Source organism: Oryctolagus cuniculus, chromosome 8, assembly GCF_964237555.1.
Source record: "Oryctolagus cuniculus chromosome 8, mOryCun1.1, whole genome shotgun sequence".
Taxonomy (NCBI): Eukaryota; Metazoa; Chordata; class Mammalia; order Lagomorpha; family Leporidae; genus Oryctolagus; species Oryctolagus cuniculus.
The window spans coordinates 83,188,093-83,207,309 of NC_091439.1; the positions used below are offsets into that span (position 1 = coordinate 83,188,093).

Genomic DNA, 19,217 nt, shown 5'->3' on the forward strand with positions numbered 1-19,217 from the left:
TATGCCTGGGTGTAGTTTTCCTGGAACTTATTCTGCTTGGTATTGTCTGGGCTTCCTGGATCTGTGACTTGGTGGGTGTCTGACATTCATTTTGGGAAATTCTTGGTAGTTATTGTTACACATATTTCTGTTGTTCCTGTCTCTCTTCTCCTTCTGGTATTCCCATTGCGTGTGTGTTATAATTTTTGAGGTTGCCCCACAGTTCTTGGATGTTGTTTTGCCTTCAGTCATCTCTTTCTTTGCTTTCTACTTTTGGAGGTTTCTATTCCTGTTTCCTCAAGTTCAGAGATTCTTCCTCGGCTGTGTCCAGTCCACTTGCAAGCCCAGCAGGAGCATTCTTCACTCCTGTTCCAGTATTTTTTAGAATCCCTACCATTTGTTTTAGATTCTTTCTTAGAATTTCCATCTGCTTCTATTGCCCACCTGTTCTTACACGCTGTCTACTTTATCTATTTAGAGCCCTTTGCATATTAATCAGAGATGTTTTAAATTCCCTGTGTGCTAACGCCCATATCCCTGCCAAGTCTCATTCTGACACTCGCTCTCTCTCTCTTCCAACCATGTTTTGATCTGTTTTGGTTTTGCCTTTTAGTATGCCTTGTAATTTTCTCTTGCTGTCTGTACTTGAGGTACTGAGTAAGGGAGGAGAGGAGGTGAGGGGCAGAGGGCTGAGAAGCATTCTACTGTCCTGCACTCAGGTCTCCATCGCTTAGTGAACGTATGCCTCTGAACTGTAGACTTCACAAGTGTTTCTCAGCCTTCCTCTCCGCTCTCAGATGGCAGGGAATGGCTAGGATGGGCTGGAGTTGGCAACTTCCCCTGACATGGGACATTTCCCTTCCCCTGGTCAGTCAGGCTCTGATGCAGCCTCAGCCTGTTACGCTCTGGTCAACCAGCGTCTCCTGAGGGTGCCCCTCGTGAAACAGGACAGAATGTTCTGGCATATTTCATAGTGGTTCCGTTTCCCCTCTCCCTGCCAGAAACATGGGGGGATTTCTCTCTGCTGTTGACTGTGGAATATCCCAGAGCTGGTCAGGTGCCTACAGGTAAAACTCTCAGACTTGGCCACAGCCAGCTTCTAGCAATTCATTGATCAAGTTCAGGTTTTCGGGCGGTTTCTGCCCCAGTGCATTGTGATCTCCTCATCTGTCTGTCTGTCCAATTTTGGGATCAACACTTTACCCTGTAACCTCTGTTCTCTTGCTGATCTAAGAGCTGTTGATTTTTCAGTTTGCTCGGTTTTTCACTTGTTGTTTGAATGGCGCAGCGACTTCCAAGCTCCTTATGTGGTACTAGAATCCAGAAACTGATGCTCTCTCACTTTCTGGGCCCCTCTCTTTAACTTTCGTGTAGCCGTATCCGTGTAGACCTTAAGTGCATTTCTCTCTCTATAGCCAGGGCAGTGTAGGCAGACAAGTCCATACCTGACTCATCTTTGTTTCTGTACCGGGCCAGCTTCATCTTCTACTTTGGGGATCCTTTATGGAGTGGGGTGGGTCCTTTGGGGGTTCCCAGCCAACCTGACTCATCCCCCGTAACTAAATCCATTGCTCTTTGATCCCCGTTCTGTGTAGGAGTGTTGGGGAGTCTGGTCTGAATGCATTTGCCAAGGGGCTCTCCCTACCTGTTGCGAAATTAATAGAATGATTCTTGTCAAGATACTGGTGACTTTGAATGGCTGAGCACATGAAAGGAGAGACCTGGATGATGAGACATTCAGACATCCAAACACGTGTTTGGGATTTGGGAGAAGATGGGATGGCAGGGACTTTTAGGGACACCCAGCCTCCCCCACACCCACAAACCTCAATCAGTGTTGGGTCGATGACTGCCTGTTTCCCTTGAGTTCTTGTTATTCTTGCAACAGGGAAACCAAGCCCGGCTCCAAGGTGAGCATCACTTGGCTGCTGCCATAGGGAGGGCCCAGCTCTTCAGTGTCCCTTCTGCCGACTCACAGCGTCGTGGTAGATGCCACAGGCAGGTGGCACTTCCTCAGCTAACTCAGCTTCTTCCTCTTTTCTGTGTGTAGCAGTTATTCATTCGACAACTACGTTCAGAGCACCCACTGTCTAGTAGCCACTGCTCAAGATGCCAGGGACTGAACAATGAGTGAGAGGACAAGATGCTGGAAGACGCCTGCTCGCGCTTTCGGAAGTGCCCCTGTTGGGGCCTGGGAAGTACGAAGAGGAAACTCTTCCGTGTACCTGGCCACTGCCTGACCGCGCCCTCTCTCCATAGACACTGTGCTCCTTGTCCTTCTCTCCCTCCTGCTCGTCAGTCTCTGGCCACTCATCCGTCTGTGGTCCCTCCCTCCTGTAAGCATCCTGCTGCCCCTCCAGTCTGTGCCTTTGCTCCTGTCGTAGAGCGCCGTCCCCTCGTTTGTGGAATGTCTTCCTCACCGGTCACTCTGGGTTCTCCGTGTCACGGTGTTCTTCCTCTCCCTCAGCTGCTGTAGAGGAAACAACCGTCCAGCCTATTGCTCTGCCAGACGCTTCATTTGGGGCGAGGAGATGAGGGGGTTGTGTCCTCCTCGCTTGTCTCCACACTCGGAGGTTTTGCTCTCACTTACTCGTTCCAGATTCCTTGAGAATATACGCATGCCACTGCGTGTGGAAGGTCCCCAGTGTGGGAGGGGCAGTGAGTGACAGTGACAGAGGACAGTGAATGACAGTGACAGAGGACAGTGAATGACAGTGACAGAGGACAGTGCACAGTGACAGAGGGCAGTGAGTGCACAGTGACAGAGGACAGTGACAGTGACAGAGGACAGTGAGTGCACAGTGACAGAGGACAGAGCACAGTGACACAGGGCAGTGCACAGTGACAGAGGACAGTGCACAGTGACAGAGGACAGAGCACAGTGACAGAGGACAGTGAGGGACAGTGACAGAGGGTAGTGCACAGTGACAGAGGGCAGTGCACAGTGACAGAGGGCAGTGAGTGCACAGTGACAGAGGACAGTGCACAGTGACAGAGGACAGTGAGTGACAGTGACAGAGGGCAGTGCACAGTGACAGCGGACAGTGAGTGCACAGTGACACAGGGCAGTGCACAGTGACAGAGGACAGTGAGTGCATAGTGACAGAGGACAGTGCACAGTGACAGAGGACAGTGAGTGACAGTGACAGAGGGCAGTGAGTGCACAGTGACACAATGCACAGTGACACAGTGCACAGTGTGACAGAGGACAGTGAGTGCATAGTGACAGAGGACAGTGCACAGTGACAGAGGACAGTGAGTGCACAGTGACAGAGGACAGGACTAGGTGACAGAAGACAGTGCACAGTGACAGAGGATCGTGAGTGTACAGTGAGAGAGGACAGTGAGTGACAGTGACAGAGGACAGTGAGTGCACAGTGACAGAAGGCAGTGCACAGTGACAGATGGCAGTGCACAGTGACAGAGGACAGTGACAGAGGACAGTGAGGACCTGGTGACAGAGGACAGTCATTGCACAGGTCACAGTGGGGAAGTTGGTGTGCAGGTAACAGCTGGAACCCTGAGACCTCTTCCATCTCAGTGTCCACATCCAGTGCTGCCTCTCACCCTGTCCCTCCAAACTGTTCTCAATGAAACAATTCGCTTCCTTTGAATGATCTTCCCTGCCTCCAGCCGTAGCCGTTGGAAATTAAAATTCTGAATCCTCCATGTCTGATGACTTGGTGAAAATCCACTACACAGGCGTGGGCTGTGCTTCATTAGCCCTTTTTTAAAAAGAAAATTGGAGAAAACATCCTTTAGCTACTTTTGGGAAGCTGTGTAAAGAGACTTTGGTTGCTGTCACCAAAGAGCTGAATTGTACCCTGCAGTTAGGACAGAGATGGTTCAGTCTTGAGGTTGTGGCGTCAACACCAGAATTTCCCTGGTTCAGTGGTTAGAAGTTTGGGCGGGGAAGGGATTAGTGTGGCAGGTTCTTCAACAGCTGGTTTCGACTTTTTAAAAATTTCCAAGTCAAAATGTCGTGTGTGTGCCACAGCACGAGGTACTTTTCTTGCTGGAACTTTGGGAGACTGTGTGTGTGTGTGTGTGTGTGTGTGTGTGTGTGTGTGTGTAATATATCCACCACGCTAGCAGCTGTTTTCTCCCACACAGTCACCATCCATTTCTGTGGGCAAGAAATTCCCCTGGCACGACGAGGAGAGAGTTTCTCGAGTTTCTGGCACCCCGCACTCACTCTCACGGTGAGCACGTCAGTCATCAGTGTCAGTGTGCTCTGGGACTGGGTCGAGCGAGTTATCTGAGCTTCGCTGAGCTTCTGCACGCATCTGTGAGTCACGTCAGTAGCCAGTAACAGCTGCCGTTCCTTAGCTGCCTCCCATGTACTGCACTGTGTTCACACCCGTCACCTCTGAGCCTGTCTGCAATTCTGCCATGCAAATGGTGATACCCGGATTCTGGGCTTGAATTCTAAATGTCCCGACTCCCCATAGTCTTGGTCAGGCGAGTCCAAAGAAGAGCTTGTGTGTCTACTACATTGTTCTCTTTTCTCTCCTCTCCTCTCCTCTCCTCTCCTCTCCTCTCCTCTCCTCTCCTCTCCTCTCCTCTCCTCTCCTCTCCTCTCCTCTCCTCTCCTCTCCTCTCCTCTCTTTTCTTTCCTTCTTTCCTTCTTTCCTTCTTTCCTTCTTTCCTTCTTTCCTTCTTTCCTTCTTTCCTTCTTTCCTTCTTTCCTTCTTTCCTTCTTTCCTTCTTTCCTTCTTTCCTTCTTTCCTTCTTTCCTTCTTTCCTTCTTTCCTTCTTTCCTTCTTTCTTTCTTTCTTTCTTTCTTTCTTTCTTTCTTTCTTTCGGATTTATTTATATATGGGGGGGGGATATCTTCCACCCACTGCTTCACTCCCCAGATGGCCACAACATCCAGAGTAGGGCCAGGCCAAAACCAGGAGCCAGAAGCTTCATCCAGGTCTTTCAAATGGATGCAGGGGTCCAAGCACGTGAGCTATCTACTGCTGCTTTCACAGGCGCATTAGCAGGGAGCTTGGATTGGAAATGGAGCTGCAGGGACTCAAACCGGCACCCACATGGGATGCTCGCATCCCAGGGGGTGGCTTAACTCATATCTGTATCACAATGCTGGCCCCAAAGTATTCTTTTTCTAGTGAAATACTGCTTTACTACCAAAGCTGAGAAGAAATCTTAGTTTTCAGGTGAAACATAAGTATTCATATGGTAGTAAAAGGTTAAATTTTACAGAAGGCATTTTGGTGCAAGTAGATACCGTTCTCGCTGATATTTCCATACAGAGACTTCACTGCCACTCGTAGTGCCAGCATCCCTTACGCAGGTGCCAGTTCAAGTCCCAGTTTCCGTTAGTCTAAGTCAGCTTCCTGCTAATGCATCTGGGAAAGCAAAGAGTAATGGCTCAAGTGCTTGGGCCCCTGCCACCCAGTGGGAGACCCAGATGGAACTCCTGGCTCCTGAATTCAGGCTGTTCCAGCTCTGGCTGTGGGGACCATTTGTAGAGTGAACCAGAGGGTCGAAGATCTCTCTCTCTCTCTCTGTCTTTTCCTCTCTCCCTGCTTCTCTGCCTTTCAAATAAATCTAGCCTGCATGTTTTTGTGGAACAGTCATAGTATTTGACTCTAGCTCAAGGCCCAGCCAGTAGAATGTCAACAGCACTTAAAGGAGATTTCTATTTAATCCTTGTTTATTCTCTAAAAAGTTAGATTTATTGTCATTGGCTTGTGCATCAGAGGCAAAGGTTCTTCTGCCTTTTTGTTGTCTCCTTTTAAAACAAAAAACTTATTTAATTATTTAAGAGGCAGAGAGAGACATTTATTCACTTCCCAAATGCCCATGATGGCTGAGACTGGGCTGGGGCTGGAGCTGGGAACTCAATCCAGGTCTCCCATGTGGGTGGCAGGAGCCCAGCACCTTGAGCCATCACTGCTGCGTCCCCGGGTTTGCATTAGCAAGAAGCTGGCCCAGGAATGGACGCAGGCACTCCCATGGGAGGTGCAGGTGTCCCAGCCAGTGTCTTTGTTGCTGTACCGAATACCTGCCTCTGATAATCTTTAGTTTTTATTATTTTTTAAAGATTTATTTTATTTATTTGAAAGAGTTACAGAGAGAGGTAGAGACAGAGGTCTTCCATCTGCTGGTTCACTCCCCAAATGACCGCAATGGTTGGAGCTGAGCCAGTCCGAAGCCAGGAGCCAGGAGCTTCTTCCGGGTCTCCCACGTGGGTGCAGGGGCCCCAGGCCTTGGCCCATCTTCCACTGCTTTCCCAGGCCACAGCAGAGAGCTGGATCAGAAGAGGAGCAGCCGGGACTAGAACCGGTGCCCATATGGGATGCTGGCGCTTCAGGCCAGGGCTTTAACCCACTGCACCACAGTGCTGTCCTCTGATAATCTTTATTTTACTCTCACTTTTTGCCAGACAATAAATTTTATGTTGGCAAGTTTTTTCTTTTAGTGTTTCAGAGGTGTCAGTGTTCTGTCCTGTGTTTTGCATAGTTTCTGGAAGTCTGCTGTGATTCTTAGCATCCCTTAGAGTGTACTGTTTCTTTTTTTCACTGCTGTCAAGATTTTTTTATCAGCAGTTTTCAGCAGTTTGATTGTCATCTGTCTGTTTTTCAGTGGAGAGGGACTACCCTCCTTGGGAATTCTTTGGGTTCCTTGGTTCTACAATTTGTTGTCTTTCATTAATTTTGGAAAATTCTTGACTCTTTATTTTTTTCTTTTCTTTTTCTTTCTCCTGAGACTCAGTTACACATGTTATATCATTTAATACGGTCTGACAGCTCTTGGAGATGCGATGCTGTTTAATTCACTAAGCTTGGATCATTTCTATTGGCATGTCTTCAGGTCCACTAATTCTTTTCTCAACTATGTCTGGTCTAACAATGAGCCCATCAAAAGAATTCTTCATCTCTGATACTGTTTGTTTTTGAGAGGCAGTGAGGGAGAGGAGGAGGGAGAGTGATAAAGATAAATAGAAAAAGAGAGCTCATATCCGCTGTTTCACTCCCCAAATGACCACAGCAACCAGGGCTGGCCTGGGCCAAAGCCGGGAGCCAGGAATTCAATCCTGGTCTCCCACAGGGTGGCAGGAACCAAACTGATTGAGCCATCACCATTGCCTCCCAGCGTTTCCCTTAGCAGGAGCTAGAATTAGGAGCTGGAACCGGGTGTCAGACCCAGGTACCCTGGGGTGTGACATGAGCATTTAACTGGCGACTTAACCATTAGATGAAAGGCCTAACCCTGGCAGTGTTTTCTTAGTTATAGGATCTGCACTTGACACTTTGGTAAACTCTGTTATCTGCTCATGAATGTTATTTGAGATCCCTTTAAGAAATGAATTATAGTGTTTTTTAATAGCCATTCAGTACATCAGTGATACTTACAGTCAAGGATAGCTGTACTCTCTGGGCCATGTGTGACTCCAGTTCTGTTGATTGCCTGATTTTTGGCCCCACTACCTTTGCATTTTCATGTGGCTCAATAATTTTGTACTAAATGCTAGGCATTGTGTCTGGACGAACAGAGAAACAACGATGGGTATCACTGATGGTTGAGAATGTGGACCCCACTTCAGTCGGCCATTAGCGTGTGTGTTCCTGGTGGGGAGTGGGTGTTGAGTCAGTTAATCCAGAGCTGAGCTAGGTTTAGAGTTTGTTGTTGCTACAGTTGCCTTTAATGCACCACATCCCTCAGGGTGTGGCTGCTATCACCGTAGGAGCAGCGTCTGGGCCTCCAGGAGGGTTTTCCAAGTGCTTGTACTCTACCTGCAGCTGTGCCTGCACGCTGGTAAGAAGTGAATCTCTATGCTCTGTACTATTGCTCCAAGGGTGGCCTTTTATTGCTTGTTTTTCTGTGTGTGACCTGTTAGTCTGTGGGACGTTCTTTGTTGTCCTGCTCCTACCATAGTCTTAGGTAAGCCTCACGTGCCTGACCCTTGGAGCCAAGGCTTTTTCAGTTCCTGTCTCTCCTGCAGCAGCAGCCGCCCTCTGCTGTAGAGCAGAGCAGGAGCTTGGCCCAGGAAGATTTCCTCTCTACCCGCTGGGTGTCTTTTGCTTCTACTCCTCCCTCAGCAGCCACAGCTCCTTGCCCTTGTCTGGGAGTGAGAGGGTTTCCCACCCAATCTCCCTGACACAAACAGATTTGCCTCTGTTCCTCTCCCAGAAACAGCAGGCTTTTGCCTAGTCCAGGGGCCAGAAAGGGCCGTTCTACCTTTCCCCAGTAGGTAAAGACCTTGGCTTTGTAAGAGAGGGTTCTGGGCGGAGGGGGAGGCAAGACTTTGTGCTTGTCTTCCCAGCAGCAGCTGACCACTTGCTGCATGTCTGTGTAGCTCAAAGGGTCCTGGTCCCCATCCTTGCTTGTCAGCACCCCGCGGGGGCCCATGGGAAAGAGCTAGAGAGTGAGTATAACCTCCCTCGCGTCTAAGGCTTGGAGCTATTCTATGTTGACTCACCAGTCTGCACTTTAAGAATTTGTTCACATTTTGGCTGATTTCTTCTTATCAGCATATATGGCAGCGATACACGTAGATGGCCCATGCTTTGCCAAAAGTGAAGTAGATCATGTGTTCTCTCCTTGAATAGGCCTCCAGCCCTTAGGAACTCAGTTTACTTAGTTGACTTGTTACTTAGCTCTTGATGGGCTCAAGAGAAGCTAACATTTTGTATATCATCTAGATCATTCCGGTGGGCACAACATTGTCCTGTGACTTTCTTTATCTAAGCAGACACAGGACATTGCATATTGTTTTACAATTTGCATTTTTCACCTAATAGAGTATTGTAAAATCTTTTCAGTTTAATGGCTGCTTAATATTTCATTGTAAGAGGGGTTGGCTCCGTTGCGCACTAGGTTAATCCTCCACCCGTGGCGCCGTCATCCCATATGGGCATTGGTTCATGTCTCGGCTGCTCCACTTCCATTCCAGCTCTCTGCTATGGCCTGGGAAAGCAGTAGAAGATGGCCCAAGTCCTTAGGCCCCTGCACTTGCGTGGGAAACCCGGAAGAAGCTCCTGGCCCCTGGCCTCGGATCGGCGCAGCTCTGGCCGTTGCGGCCATTTGGGGAGTGAACCAACGGAAGGAAGACTTTTCTGTCTGTCTCCCTCTCTCTCTTGCTGTCTGTAACTCTACCTCTCAAATAAATAAATAAAATTTTTTTAAAAATATTTCATTTTCGGGCCGGCACTGTGGCGTAGCAGGTTAATGCCCTGGCCTGAAGCTCCCAGCTGCTCTACTTCTGATGCAGCTCTCTGCTATGGCCTGGGAAAGCAGTAGAAGATGGCTCAAATCCTTGGGCCCCTGCACCCTCGTGGCAGACCCGGAAGAGGCTCCTGGCTCCTGGTTTCGAATCAGCACAGCTCTGGCCATTGCAGCCATCTGGGGAGTGAACTATCGGATGGAAGACCTCTCTCTCTCTCTCTCTCTGCCTCTACTCTCTCTGTATAACTCTGACTTTCAAATAAATAAATAAATCTTTAAAAAAATTTTTATTGTGAGGATGTTAGAATCGGAAAAAAAAAAGTATTAATTTGAGAGAAACAGACAAAGAGAGCTCCCCTCTGCTGGTTAACTTACTCAATATCCATGATGGCCAAGTCTAAGCGAAGGCCAAAGCCAAGAGCCAGAAGTTCAATGCAGGTCTCCCATGTAGGTGTCAGGAACCCTATTACTTAATCCACCATTGCTGCCTCCTAGGGTTTGCATTAGCAGGAAGGTAGAGTCAGGAGCTAGAAAATCATCAAACTGAGGCTCTCTGATATTGGACACAGGCATCTTAACCAGCGTCTTAAACGCTAGGCCAAATGCCTGCCTTCATAATTGTTTTGAGGGACACTTGCCATGGTTTGGACATCATCTGGGATGCTGAATACCTTCCAAAGGCCCATGTGTTAAAGGTTTGGTCCCCAGAGTCTTACATTAATGGTATCAAGAAAGTGGAAAATTTGTCTGATTATGGTATCTGAAGGCAGGGCGGGGAGGGGAGCAGCTTTGGGAAGTGATTAGATCAGCTTAGGTTGTAGGGCCCTCCTATCAAATCTCAGTGGAGAGATGCAGAGAGATATATAAGGAGAGATCTAGACTCCTGCACTCCATCTTGCCACGCGATGCGCTCTGCCTCCTTGGGACTCGGCCTGGAAGAACATTATCGCCAGAGGCTAAGTCAGTGGAACCTGTCTGATGGTGAACTGTCAGCTTCCAGATCGTGAGCCAAAGTAAGCCTCTCCTCTTTATAACATTAGCTTCTCTCAAGTGTTTGTAGTAACAAGAAGCTAGCTAATACAATGCTTAAGGATTTTTCTTTTTCTTTTTTAAAAATTTATTTATTTTGTTTGAAAGGCAGCGTTACAGAGAGAGAAAGAGAAAGAGATCTGTCCACTGGTTCACTCCCCAAATGGCCACAACGCCCAGAGCTGGGCCAGACTGAAACCAGGAGCCTCTTCCGTGTCTCCCACGTGGGTGCAGGGCCCTAAAGACTTGGGTCATTTTCTACTGCCTTCCCAGACCATAAGCAGAGAGCTGGATCGGAAGTGGAGCAGTCGGGACACGAACCAGTGCCCATATGGGATGCTGGGCGCCGCAGGCAGAGGCTTAACCTATTACGCCATAGCACGGGCCCCAGTACCCATTTCTTGTTCTTACTCTCTCCAGTGCTCTGACCTAGGATATATTACATATAAGTAATAATAGTTTAGTGTTGGTTTGCTCCATGAAAAACTTTTTTTTTCTAAAGGATCCAGCTAACACCTAGCTAGAAAAATGGCAGCATAAGAAGTGTTGTTTAAACAAGAAGCATTTGATGCCACAAATTCATATATTTAAAAGAAGAAATGCACTGGTTCACTAAAAACAAATCCACCACTTATTGTCCACCTTGTTCTTTCCATGAAATGATTTGCAAGGTTAATGCCCTCGTGACATCTATTTGGTGAAAATAGTGAGTGAGGCTGGCTCCCTTTTTAAAATGGAAAGAGTGTCAGACATATTTGTGAAATTCACATCCATTTTCTCTGCTACTAATGCAAGCTGCTGACAGCAATGTATCATGGGAACCCCCTGTCCCTTGACAGTAGAAGTGGAAATACTGTCTTAAGTAAGCCATATGTTGATAGCTGTTGCCTTACCCAGACTGGATATCTAGCCGTGTGCAGCCCGTCACGTCAGGGCTACCAGGAACTTTCCCTTTGATGTGATTCCAGCTCCTCCATCCCCCTCTCACCGTGGTATATCCTATTGAATGCTTCAAAGGTTGATTAGGTTGAGAAACAGGAGGTTTTGTTTTTGGCCGCTTCTGCAAACGCACTGGAGAAATTAGACCCTTGCTGCCCAAGCCTGTTAGAACTCTCAACTGTTTTCTTCCCTCTCTGCCGAAAGACAAGGCAGGGCCCTGGGCCAGGAGGCTGCACCGAGAGACGCCTTATGAATGACTGCAGAGAGGCCCCTTGCCTGGGGCGCCCTTGCCTGTTTAGCTTTGAGGCCCTCACCTGAACTGTCCAGAAAGTGCTGTTGGCTGCCGCATGCTCCCTCCCTGTCCCTGGAGTTCTTCTGAAGGTCAGAAGAGAGAGACCCGACAGTGAGATTTGGCAGTAACTGACACGGATTCAAAAACCATGCCATTTATTTTTATTTTTTATTTTTGAAAAGTGTATTTGAGAGGCAGAGACAGACAGACACAGACAGAGCTGTCATGTACTGGTCCACTCCCCAAATACCTGCAGCAGCTGGGCTGAACCCAGGAGCCGGGAGCTCAATCGAGGTCTCCCACCTGGGTAGCAGGAGCCCAATCACTTGAGCCATCACTGGCTGCAGATGCAGGAAGCTGGAGTCGGGGGCCAGTCAGGAAGAGCCCGTGTGCTCCAGTGTGGGTTACAGGCGTCCTAAGTGCCAGGCTAAGTGCAGGCTCTCCAAGCTATTTTTTTATCTTGAGAAGCATAAACAGAATTATAATCTATGTTAGCACCGGGCTATTTATTCATTCATGCAGCTGCAGAGTAGGAACGTATGATAAAATCCTGGATTTTTGTTTGTTTTGTGTTTTTTTTGTTTGTTTGTTTATATAAAGGGAACACATTTCACATAGTTCATATACACAGTTTTAAAAGCATGGTGATCCTTCCAGGCCTACCCTCTCTCCCTCCCTCACGCCCACCCTCCTTCCTCCTTCCTTTCTTGTTTTTCTTCTAGTTTTTACAATGACACACTTTCAGTTTACTTTATAATCACAAGCTTAACCCCCCACTAAATAAAGGTTTCAACAAATAGTGAGAGAAGAACCGCTGTTCTCAAGAGTGTAGACGACGTCTGTAATAAGCAAGATCCTTGTCTTGTCATTCTCTCTCTCCCTCTCCTCTCTACTCTCTCTCTCCCCCTCCCCCCCTCTGATTCTGTCTCCACATCTATAACATGCTTACTGGCTATATTTATACAAAATTATTAGCTGAATAAATTCATTAAAACCAGCGAAAATACAAGGGAGATCTGCACTGAATAGATGTGCTGTCCATCACCATACAGCGTGCTATAGAAGCTGTTTTATTTCTGAAGACTTAGATGCTAAAGGGCTGTTTGCAGCTTTCATTTGCACATTACAGAGGCTATGGGACCAATGGAAGATAAACAAAAGAATGCATAAACTAAGCAGAAGTGTCCGTAAGGCTAGGGTTTGAGGACCTCTTGAGTTCTGGATGCAGGATAATTACCTGGTGGGCCCAGATGCCTGCGGGCAGAGGATGAGTGGCTAAAGCTCACACCGGGGCAGCAGCTGGAGGTGTGTGTAAGCCCCCCTCTTCCTTAACGGCTTCCCCGACTCAGCATTTTTCTTTTTTACAGGTAGAGTTATAGACAGTGAAAAACAGAGAGAAAGGTCTTCCTTCCGTTGGTCCACCCCCCAAATGGCCGGTATGGCCGGCGCACTATGCTGATCCGAAGCCAGGAGCCAGGTGCTTCTCCTGGTCTCCCATGTGGGTGCAGGGCCCAAGCACTTGGGCCATCTTTCACTGCCTTCCCGGGCCACAGCAGAGAGCTGGACTGGAAGAGGGGCAACCGGGACTAGAACCCAGCACCCATATGGGATGCTGGCACCGCAGGCGGAGGATTAACCAAGTGAGCCATGGTGCCGGCCCAGCATTTTTCCTTTTATTTCCACATCATCCGTTGCTGTTATTTAGCTGTGACTTCAGAGTTTCCTCTTTGGTTTGGCCAGTCCTTGTTCCTCCCTCTTGAAGCACTGTTCACTCTGTGTCCTGAGTGTTAGGTATAGAATAGCTCAGGGTTCTGGCCTTTTGTACCCCGAGAAAGGAGACGGAGAAAGGAGAAGGAAGCTAACCTCAACAGAAACAGGTTGCTTTATTGGAAGCAAAAAGGTTGGCGACAGTCTGTTCTTGCGGAGAGACTGTGCGCTGGGCGTGTTTAGAACTCGAGTTTTTACCCGGTTAAGGAGGGAATTTGCCACAACCCAGCTGGCGGAAGAGTAGGGGCTCAGGGGACTTTGATCTGTTTCATAGCTGCCCTGTGCAGCTTACCTGCTTTGCCATTTACACTGCAAGGAGTTGAAAAGGATCTGGTTAGGCGCCAAGGATCTCCAGGAAAGGGAGGAAATGGGACCGGGGTGGGGGGTGAGGCCTGTCCTTTACTGAGGAGCCCTCCCTGCTGTGCCATGAGCACCTGTGTCGCTGGCTGTTGTCCTGTGACTGTCACTTGTGCAAAACTGTTTCTCTTTTGCTTTCCATCCTGATCGCGGGCTCCGCTTTAGCAGCCGCCGCAGACACTCCTTTTGTGCTTTGCACACTGATGGTGCCCCTGATGTTCCCAAAATATCCGGGGGCGGAGCACAGGCCCAGTGAAAGTAGCCGTGTGGGGGTGGTGACTGTGTGGCTGCTGATTCCATCTGCTGGGTGTGGGCCGCCTGGTGCCTTTTTCTCTCACTTCCTTGATCCCAGGGCACTTCCCTAAATGAAACACGTGCGGATAGTGCGCTTCTGGACTGAGGGAAGTGGAAGATGCAAAACGGTATCTTGTCATTTGGTTGGGAGCAAAGGCACACACTTGAGCAATAACCAGAAACCTCCAAGTCTGCGTATGGAAGTGGCGTGGTAGCGGGCGAATTTTTTAGGAGCTTAGGGAACGCCCAATAAAGGGGGAACTGAAGAAGCCTGTGCAGAAAGGATGGCCCGTTACACCTGGGGACAGTTTTTTGCACCTTGGGATGATCTCTCACACCTGGGGCTGACCCGTCGCACCTGGCAGGGTGAAGGCCTTCTCCTGACTCTTCATTCTTCAGGAAATTTAAGACTTCTTTCCTACTAAAGACAACGTCTGAAGTGTTCTCCGTGTAGGGCTTACCTATTTCATGTCTGATGTAGTTCTAAGTATTCTATAGTTTGTGGTGTTAATGTCAACAAGCGTCGCGGAATTCTGATGGCAGGGACGCGATGAGCAGGCGCCGAGACGCCTGACCTTCCCTCCCGTGATGTCCCCGGGCTAACAGCAGGAACTGTCAAGGTGTCCAGCCAGATGGTGCACTGCCCCCTGGCGCCCCCAGCCTGGAGAGGATGGCATCCGGGTCGTTGCTCAAGGTCAAGCTTGCAGGAGGCAGAGGACTCCCAGCGGAGAACGCCTGGCCTAGATATTTGATGTAATCCCGCCTTGGGAGATGGTTCACCTTCCTCCCACCTTCTTTTCACAAGGAAATGCCTTGAAAGATTCAGAAAATGAACAATTAAAAAAAAAGGCAGCAAAGGCTCACTCTCCTCCTGGAGAAAGGTGTTCTGGGGTCAGATTCTTAGTCTGAAAAACTGAAATTGCAAGACATTCAAAGAGAAGCCAAAGAAATCACTGGCAGTCAGCCAGCCAGCCAGCCAAGGGAAGTGTTAGAAATCAGCTCTGGACTCGCGTCCCGCCCACGTCACTGACTTCACCTCACACTGTCTATTTCGCTATGAAACAATCACAGATCTGTCATGCAGATAAAAAGAATCTGAACCTTAGATGATGTGATTTGTCCAGACACGCTCAGGGCCCCCGCCGACACGGGCTGCTCCTGTAAACCTACTCCTGCCTGGCTTCATTTTAAGGAAGATGCATGCAATGACTCAGCTGTCAGCACTCAGCAAAGAGTTAGAGGGGAAATACACACACACACACACACACACACACACAATACAGATGTCTTCATTGGAAAGAATTTGAAAACCTGTTTAGCTACGTATACAAGATTACTTCAAAAAAATCTCATGGAAACGGAATAAAAAGATTTTTTGGTGCAAAAAAAGTTGCAATTTTTTTTGTAATATGAAGCTTCCATGAACTTTTTGAAGACCGCATGTGTGTGTGTGTGTGTGTGTGTGTGTGTGTGGCTTTCCTGCTCAACCAAGAACTCAGATTTCTGTGGCGATGGAAGCTTTCCCTTACAGCCAGAGTCAGTGTGTGCTCTGATGGCTCGAGAGAGCGACACAGCAGATGGCGACACTCGGGGCAAGAACAGGATGTGAGGAGTCCCAGGCCCCTGGTGATGCTGAGGGGATTTCTGGTCAGGAAGGGCAAGTGTTCCCAGAGAAAACGAGGAATCGAAATGGGGAAAGACCTTCGAGTGGAGGCAGGCACGGAAGAGTTTCTCGAAACTCTGGTCAATGTGCAAATGTAGTCTTCTCTTTGTGTCCTTGCTCGTCCGTGTCGGCACTGGCTCCCAGGGAAACAGAAGGTGGCGGGGAGCTAGGACTTGAACCGTTCGCATTTTGCATGGACATCTTGAGTCCAAGTTGCAGCAGAAGGAGAGAGGGTTCACCTGAGGTCCCCGGGGTCTCCACGTCCCCACTGCCTCTCTCGCCGTGGGTAGCTGTGGGCTGGCACTGCCTTGCATGTAAATGGGCAAACCATGTTGTTTTAAACAGTGCCTCTTTGGTGCTCAGTCTTTTTGTCCTTGAGAATACAAATCCCAAATTCCTTGTAAGTCTAGCCTAATCTTAGAACAACAGTAATAGCGTGCGGTTGTTTTTCTTTTGTTTTTAAGGGAAAGGGTTCATTGGTGGGGAAACCTGACAGACCGGAGGGAAGGGGTGAAGAAGGAAAAGAGGGAGGAGAGCGTAAGAGAGCGAGCGAGAAATGGAGAGACAGGGAGGTTGCTTTTTATTATTATTATTTGTACAGCATGCTTTGTTGATTTCAGTGTTCTCTGCATGTATGAAAATCATCTCTCTCCCATCTTACATGTGGTGGCATCGCGGGCTCTGAGAAACTGACTCAGGAGCATCTGGTAACTGAGGGAGCTGGATTTGAAGCCAGCTCTGTCTCAGCCTGTCCATGCTCTCCTACCGAGAGAGGTGGCAATGATCTTCACAAGGAATGCCATCTTCTTCCTCCACTTCCCCCTGCTGTCCCCCTCCTTTGCTTGTGTTTTATCTCTTATTACAGTTCTGAGCTATTTAGAATAAGAAACACACGTGTGGACCAGGGTTGTCTCCTGCTTAAAACCTTTGAGTAACTTCCCCTTGGGAAAATTACAAGAGTGAGCTCAATGGCATGGCCATAGTCACCTTGCCCTCAGCAGCTCCCACTTCAGTCACGCCATCCCCTGGCACACTAGGCTGTGCCCGACACCGCACCTGTGCTCACGCTCCTCCAAGTGTGCTTCTGGGACCAGCCACACCTGCAAGGCCTGTGGAGCCTGCTGGAAATACGGGACTGAGAGCCCCCCGACAGCAAGTGAGCTGGAAGCAGTGACTTCTCTCTCTCTCTCTCTCTCTCTCTCTCTCTCTCTCTCTCTCTCTCTCTTTTTAAAGGATTCATTTTATTTATTTGAAAGACAGAGTTACAGAGAGGTAGAGAGAGAGAGGTCTTCCATCCGCTGGTTTACTCCCCAGGTGGCTGCAACAGCCGGAGCTGCGCCAATCCGTAGCCAGGAGCCAGGAGCTTCTTCCAGGTCTCCCCCATGGGTGCAGGGGCCCAAGGACTTCAGCCATCCTCTACTGCTTTCCCAGGCCATGGCAGAGAGCTGGGTTGGAAGTGGAGCAGCCAGGACTAGAACCGGCGTCCACATGGGATGCCGGCGCCTGAGGCCAGGGCGTTAGCCCGCTCGGCCACAGCGCCGGCCCGGCAGTGACTTTTCAGAAGCCCTGACTACCGTGCTCTTGTGCTGTCTGTGCTCCCACTCATCCTTCCGTACGCGCCTCCAGGAAGCCCAGGGCAGCAGGGCTCCCAAAATGCGGGGCGAGGGCTCTGGGGTGGGAGGTCCCCGGAGCTCTTACAGGAGGTCTGGGACGCCCACCTCTTCCAGCTGCACCTCTGTGTGGGTCAGTGTTTGCTCACAGACTTCAACCCCAACAGCACAGTGCAACGGAGGCAGATGGGAGAAGCCAGCTTCTGCTACGAAGCCAGACATCCAAGAGATTCCCAGATACGCAGAGCAGAGCCCACCTTCATACTGCATATTGTTAGCCGCTCTGAAAAATACATTTCTCACAGAAATGTTTAACATATAAAACAGATTTATTATTTTAGTGAATGGATAGATTTGATATTTATTTTATATTAGTAAAGTGACATGTATATGTGACACTCATACATAGTTTTTTGTATGTTACATGTGATTTTCTATTATTAAATATAACATTCAATAGTTCATAAAGGAGCTGGCGTTGTGGCACAGTAGGTGAGGCCGCCACCTGTGATGCTGGAATCCCACGTGGGTATTGTTTCAAGTCCCGGCTGTTCTACTTCTGATCCAGCTCCCTGCTAATGCTCCTGAGAAAGCAGTGGAGGATGGCCAAAGTGCTTGGGTCCCTGCACCCACATGGGAGACCTGGAAGAAGCTCCTGGCTTTGTCCTGGCCTGGCCCTGGCCTTTCCAACCATCTGGGAAGTGAACCAGTGGATGAAAGACCTATCTTTCTGTCTCTTCCTTTCTCTTTCTCCTTTTAACTCTAGGTTGCAAATAAATAAAATGAATCTTTAAAAAAAAGTTCATAAAAATTTCTGGATTTTAATTTCCCAAACAGTATATATCAACACACACACACACACACACACACATATAAACCAAAACTCTGTGGAATTCTCAATAATAATATTTTTTAAAGATTCTTTTATTTATCTGAAAGAGTTACAGAGAAAGGCAGAGAAAGAGAGAGAGGAAGGGATAGAAAATCTACCATCCACTCATTCATTCCCCCAGATGGCTGCAGTAGCCAAGGATGGAGCAGGCTGAAGCCAGGAGCTTCATCCAGGTCTCCCACGTGGGTGCAGTAGCCCAAATACTTGGACTATCTTCCTCTGCGTTCCAGGCACGTTGGCAAGGAGCTGGATTGGAAGTGGAGCAGCCAGGACACAAAGCAGTGCCCATGTGGAATGACAGCGCTGCAGGCAGCAGCTTAACCTGTTGTGCCACAGCATCAGTCCCAGTAATGATATTCTTAAAACATAAAAGGGTTCTGAGAGCAGAGTTTGAGCCCCATCGTCCTGGGTGAGCAAGAGCGGCTCCTTAGCAGGTCTGTAACATCGTGGGCATAAGCACCCACGTGCTCATTGTTCTACATTAAAACCAGCCGCTTACAGAGCTGGCGAGGTCTACCTCCTATCCATCCTTCTGTTTCTAGAGCCCAGTACTTGGGGTCTGAGGCTTACAGAGAGCACGAGATGACCCAGAGCCAAGACCCAGCTTTCAGTGGTGGTAGTGGTACAGGGGTGCGGTTGGTGTGTGGTGCTGAGTGCGCGGCACAGAGACAGCACGGCCAGCCCTGGCAGAGTCCCATGCCCTCCGCTGTGTTCCAGCAGCATGGAGGCCCCCCTCCAGGAGGAGGCCAGAGAGTTCCATAACAACTGCCCATTCGTGCAAACAGTGATCTTCTCCAGGACTCGCGGTGCCGTCAAAGGGGCAGTGACCCTCACCGGTGCATGGAGAGGAGAGACCACAGGACCGTGGGTGCCGGCTGCCACAGCAGGAGACTCGCTTGCCTGTGTCTGCTGTGAGCTGGCCTGGGCCGACTCCAGGGTGAGAGGGAGAGGAAGTCCACAGGTCTTCCCCCAACCGAATCGTGTGTTGGCAGACCCAGGTCTACCCCAGAGAGTGGGGACAGAGACAAAAGCCATGCACAAACACTGGTCCCACCTCCTGCCCTTTGGAAACTCGGGCAGGCCTGTGGCGTGGAAAATGTGATGTGGCAGTGTCGTGGGGACACAGGCGGCTGAGTGGGAATCCAGCCCCGGGTCTCGTCAGGGGTTGGGTCCAGATGGAGCGAAGCCCTCCACACCGCCCCCTGGGACAACAGCTGC

At 49.2% G+C, this 19,217-nt stretch overlaps 1 protein-coding gene across 2 annotated transcripts in view; it reads left to right on the plus strand.

Annotated features, from left to right (window-relative positions):
• The window catches only part of SCD5 (stearoyl-CoA desaturase 5), a 163,194-nt gene that overhangs the window by 124,549 nt on the left and 19,428 nt on the right, over window positions 1-19,217 (plus strand). Inside the window, exon 4 of one of the 2 annotated variants that reach the window (XM_070047963.1) lies at window positions 4,093-4,181. The exons of the other annotated variant lie outside the window; for it this stretch is intronic. Coding sequence (XP_069904064.1) covers window positions 4,093-4,181 — 89 coding nt within the window. The remainder of the gene's footprint in view (window positions 1-4,092; window positions 4,182-19,217) is intronic. 2 annotated transcript variants of the gene reach the window in all.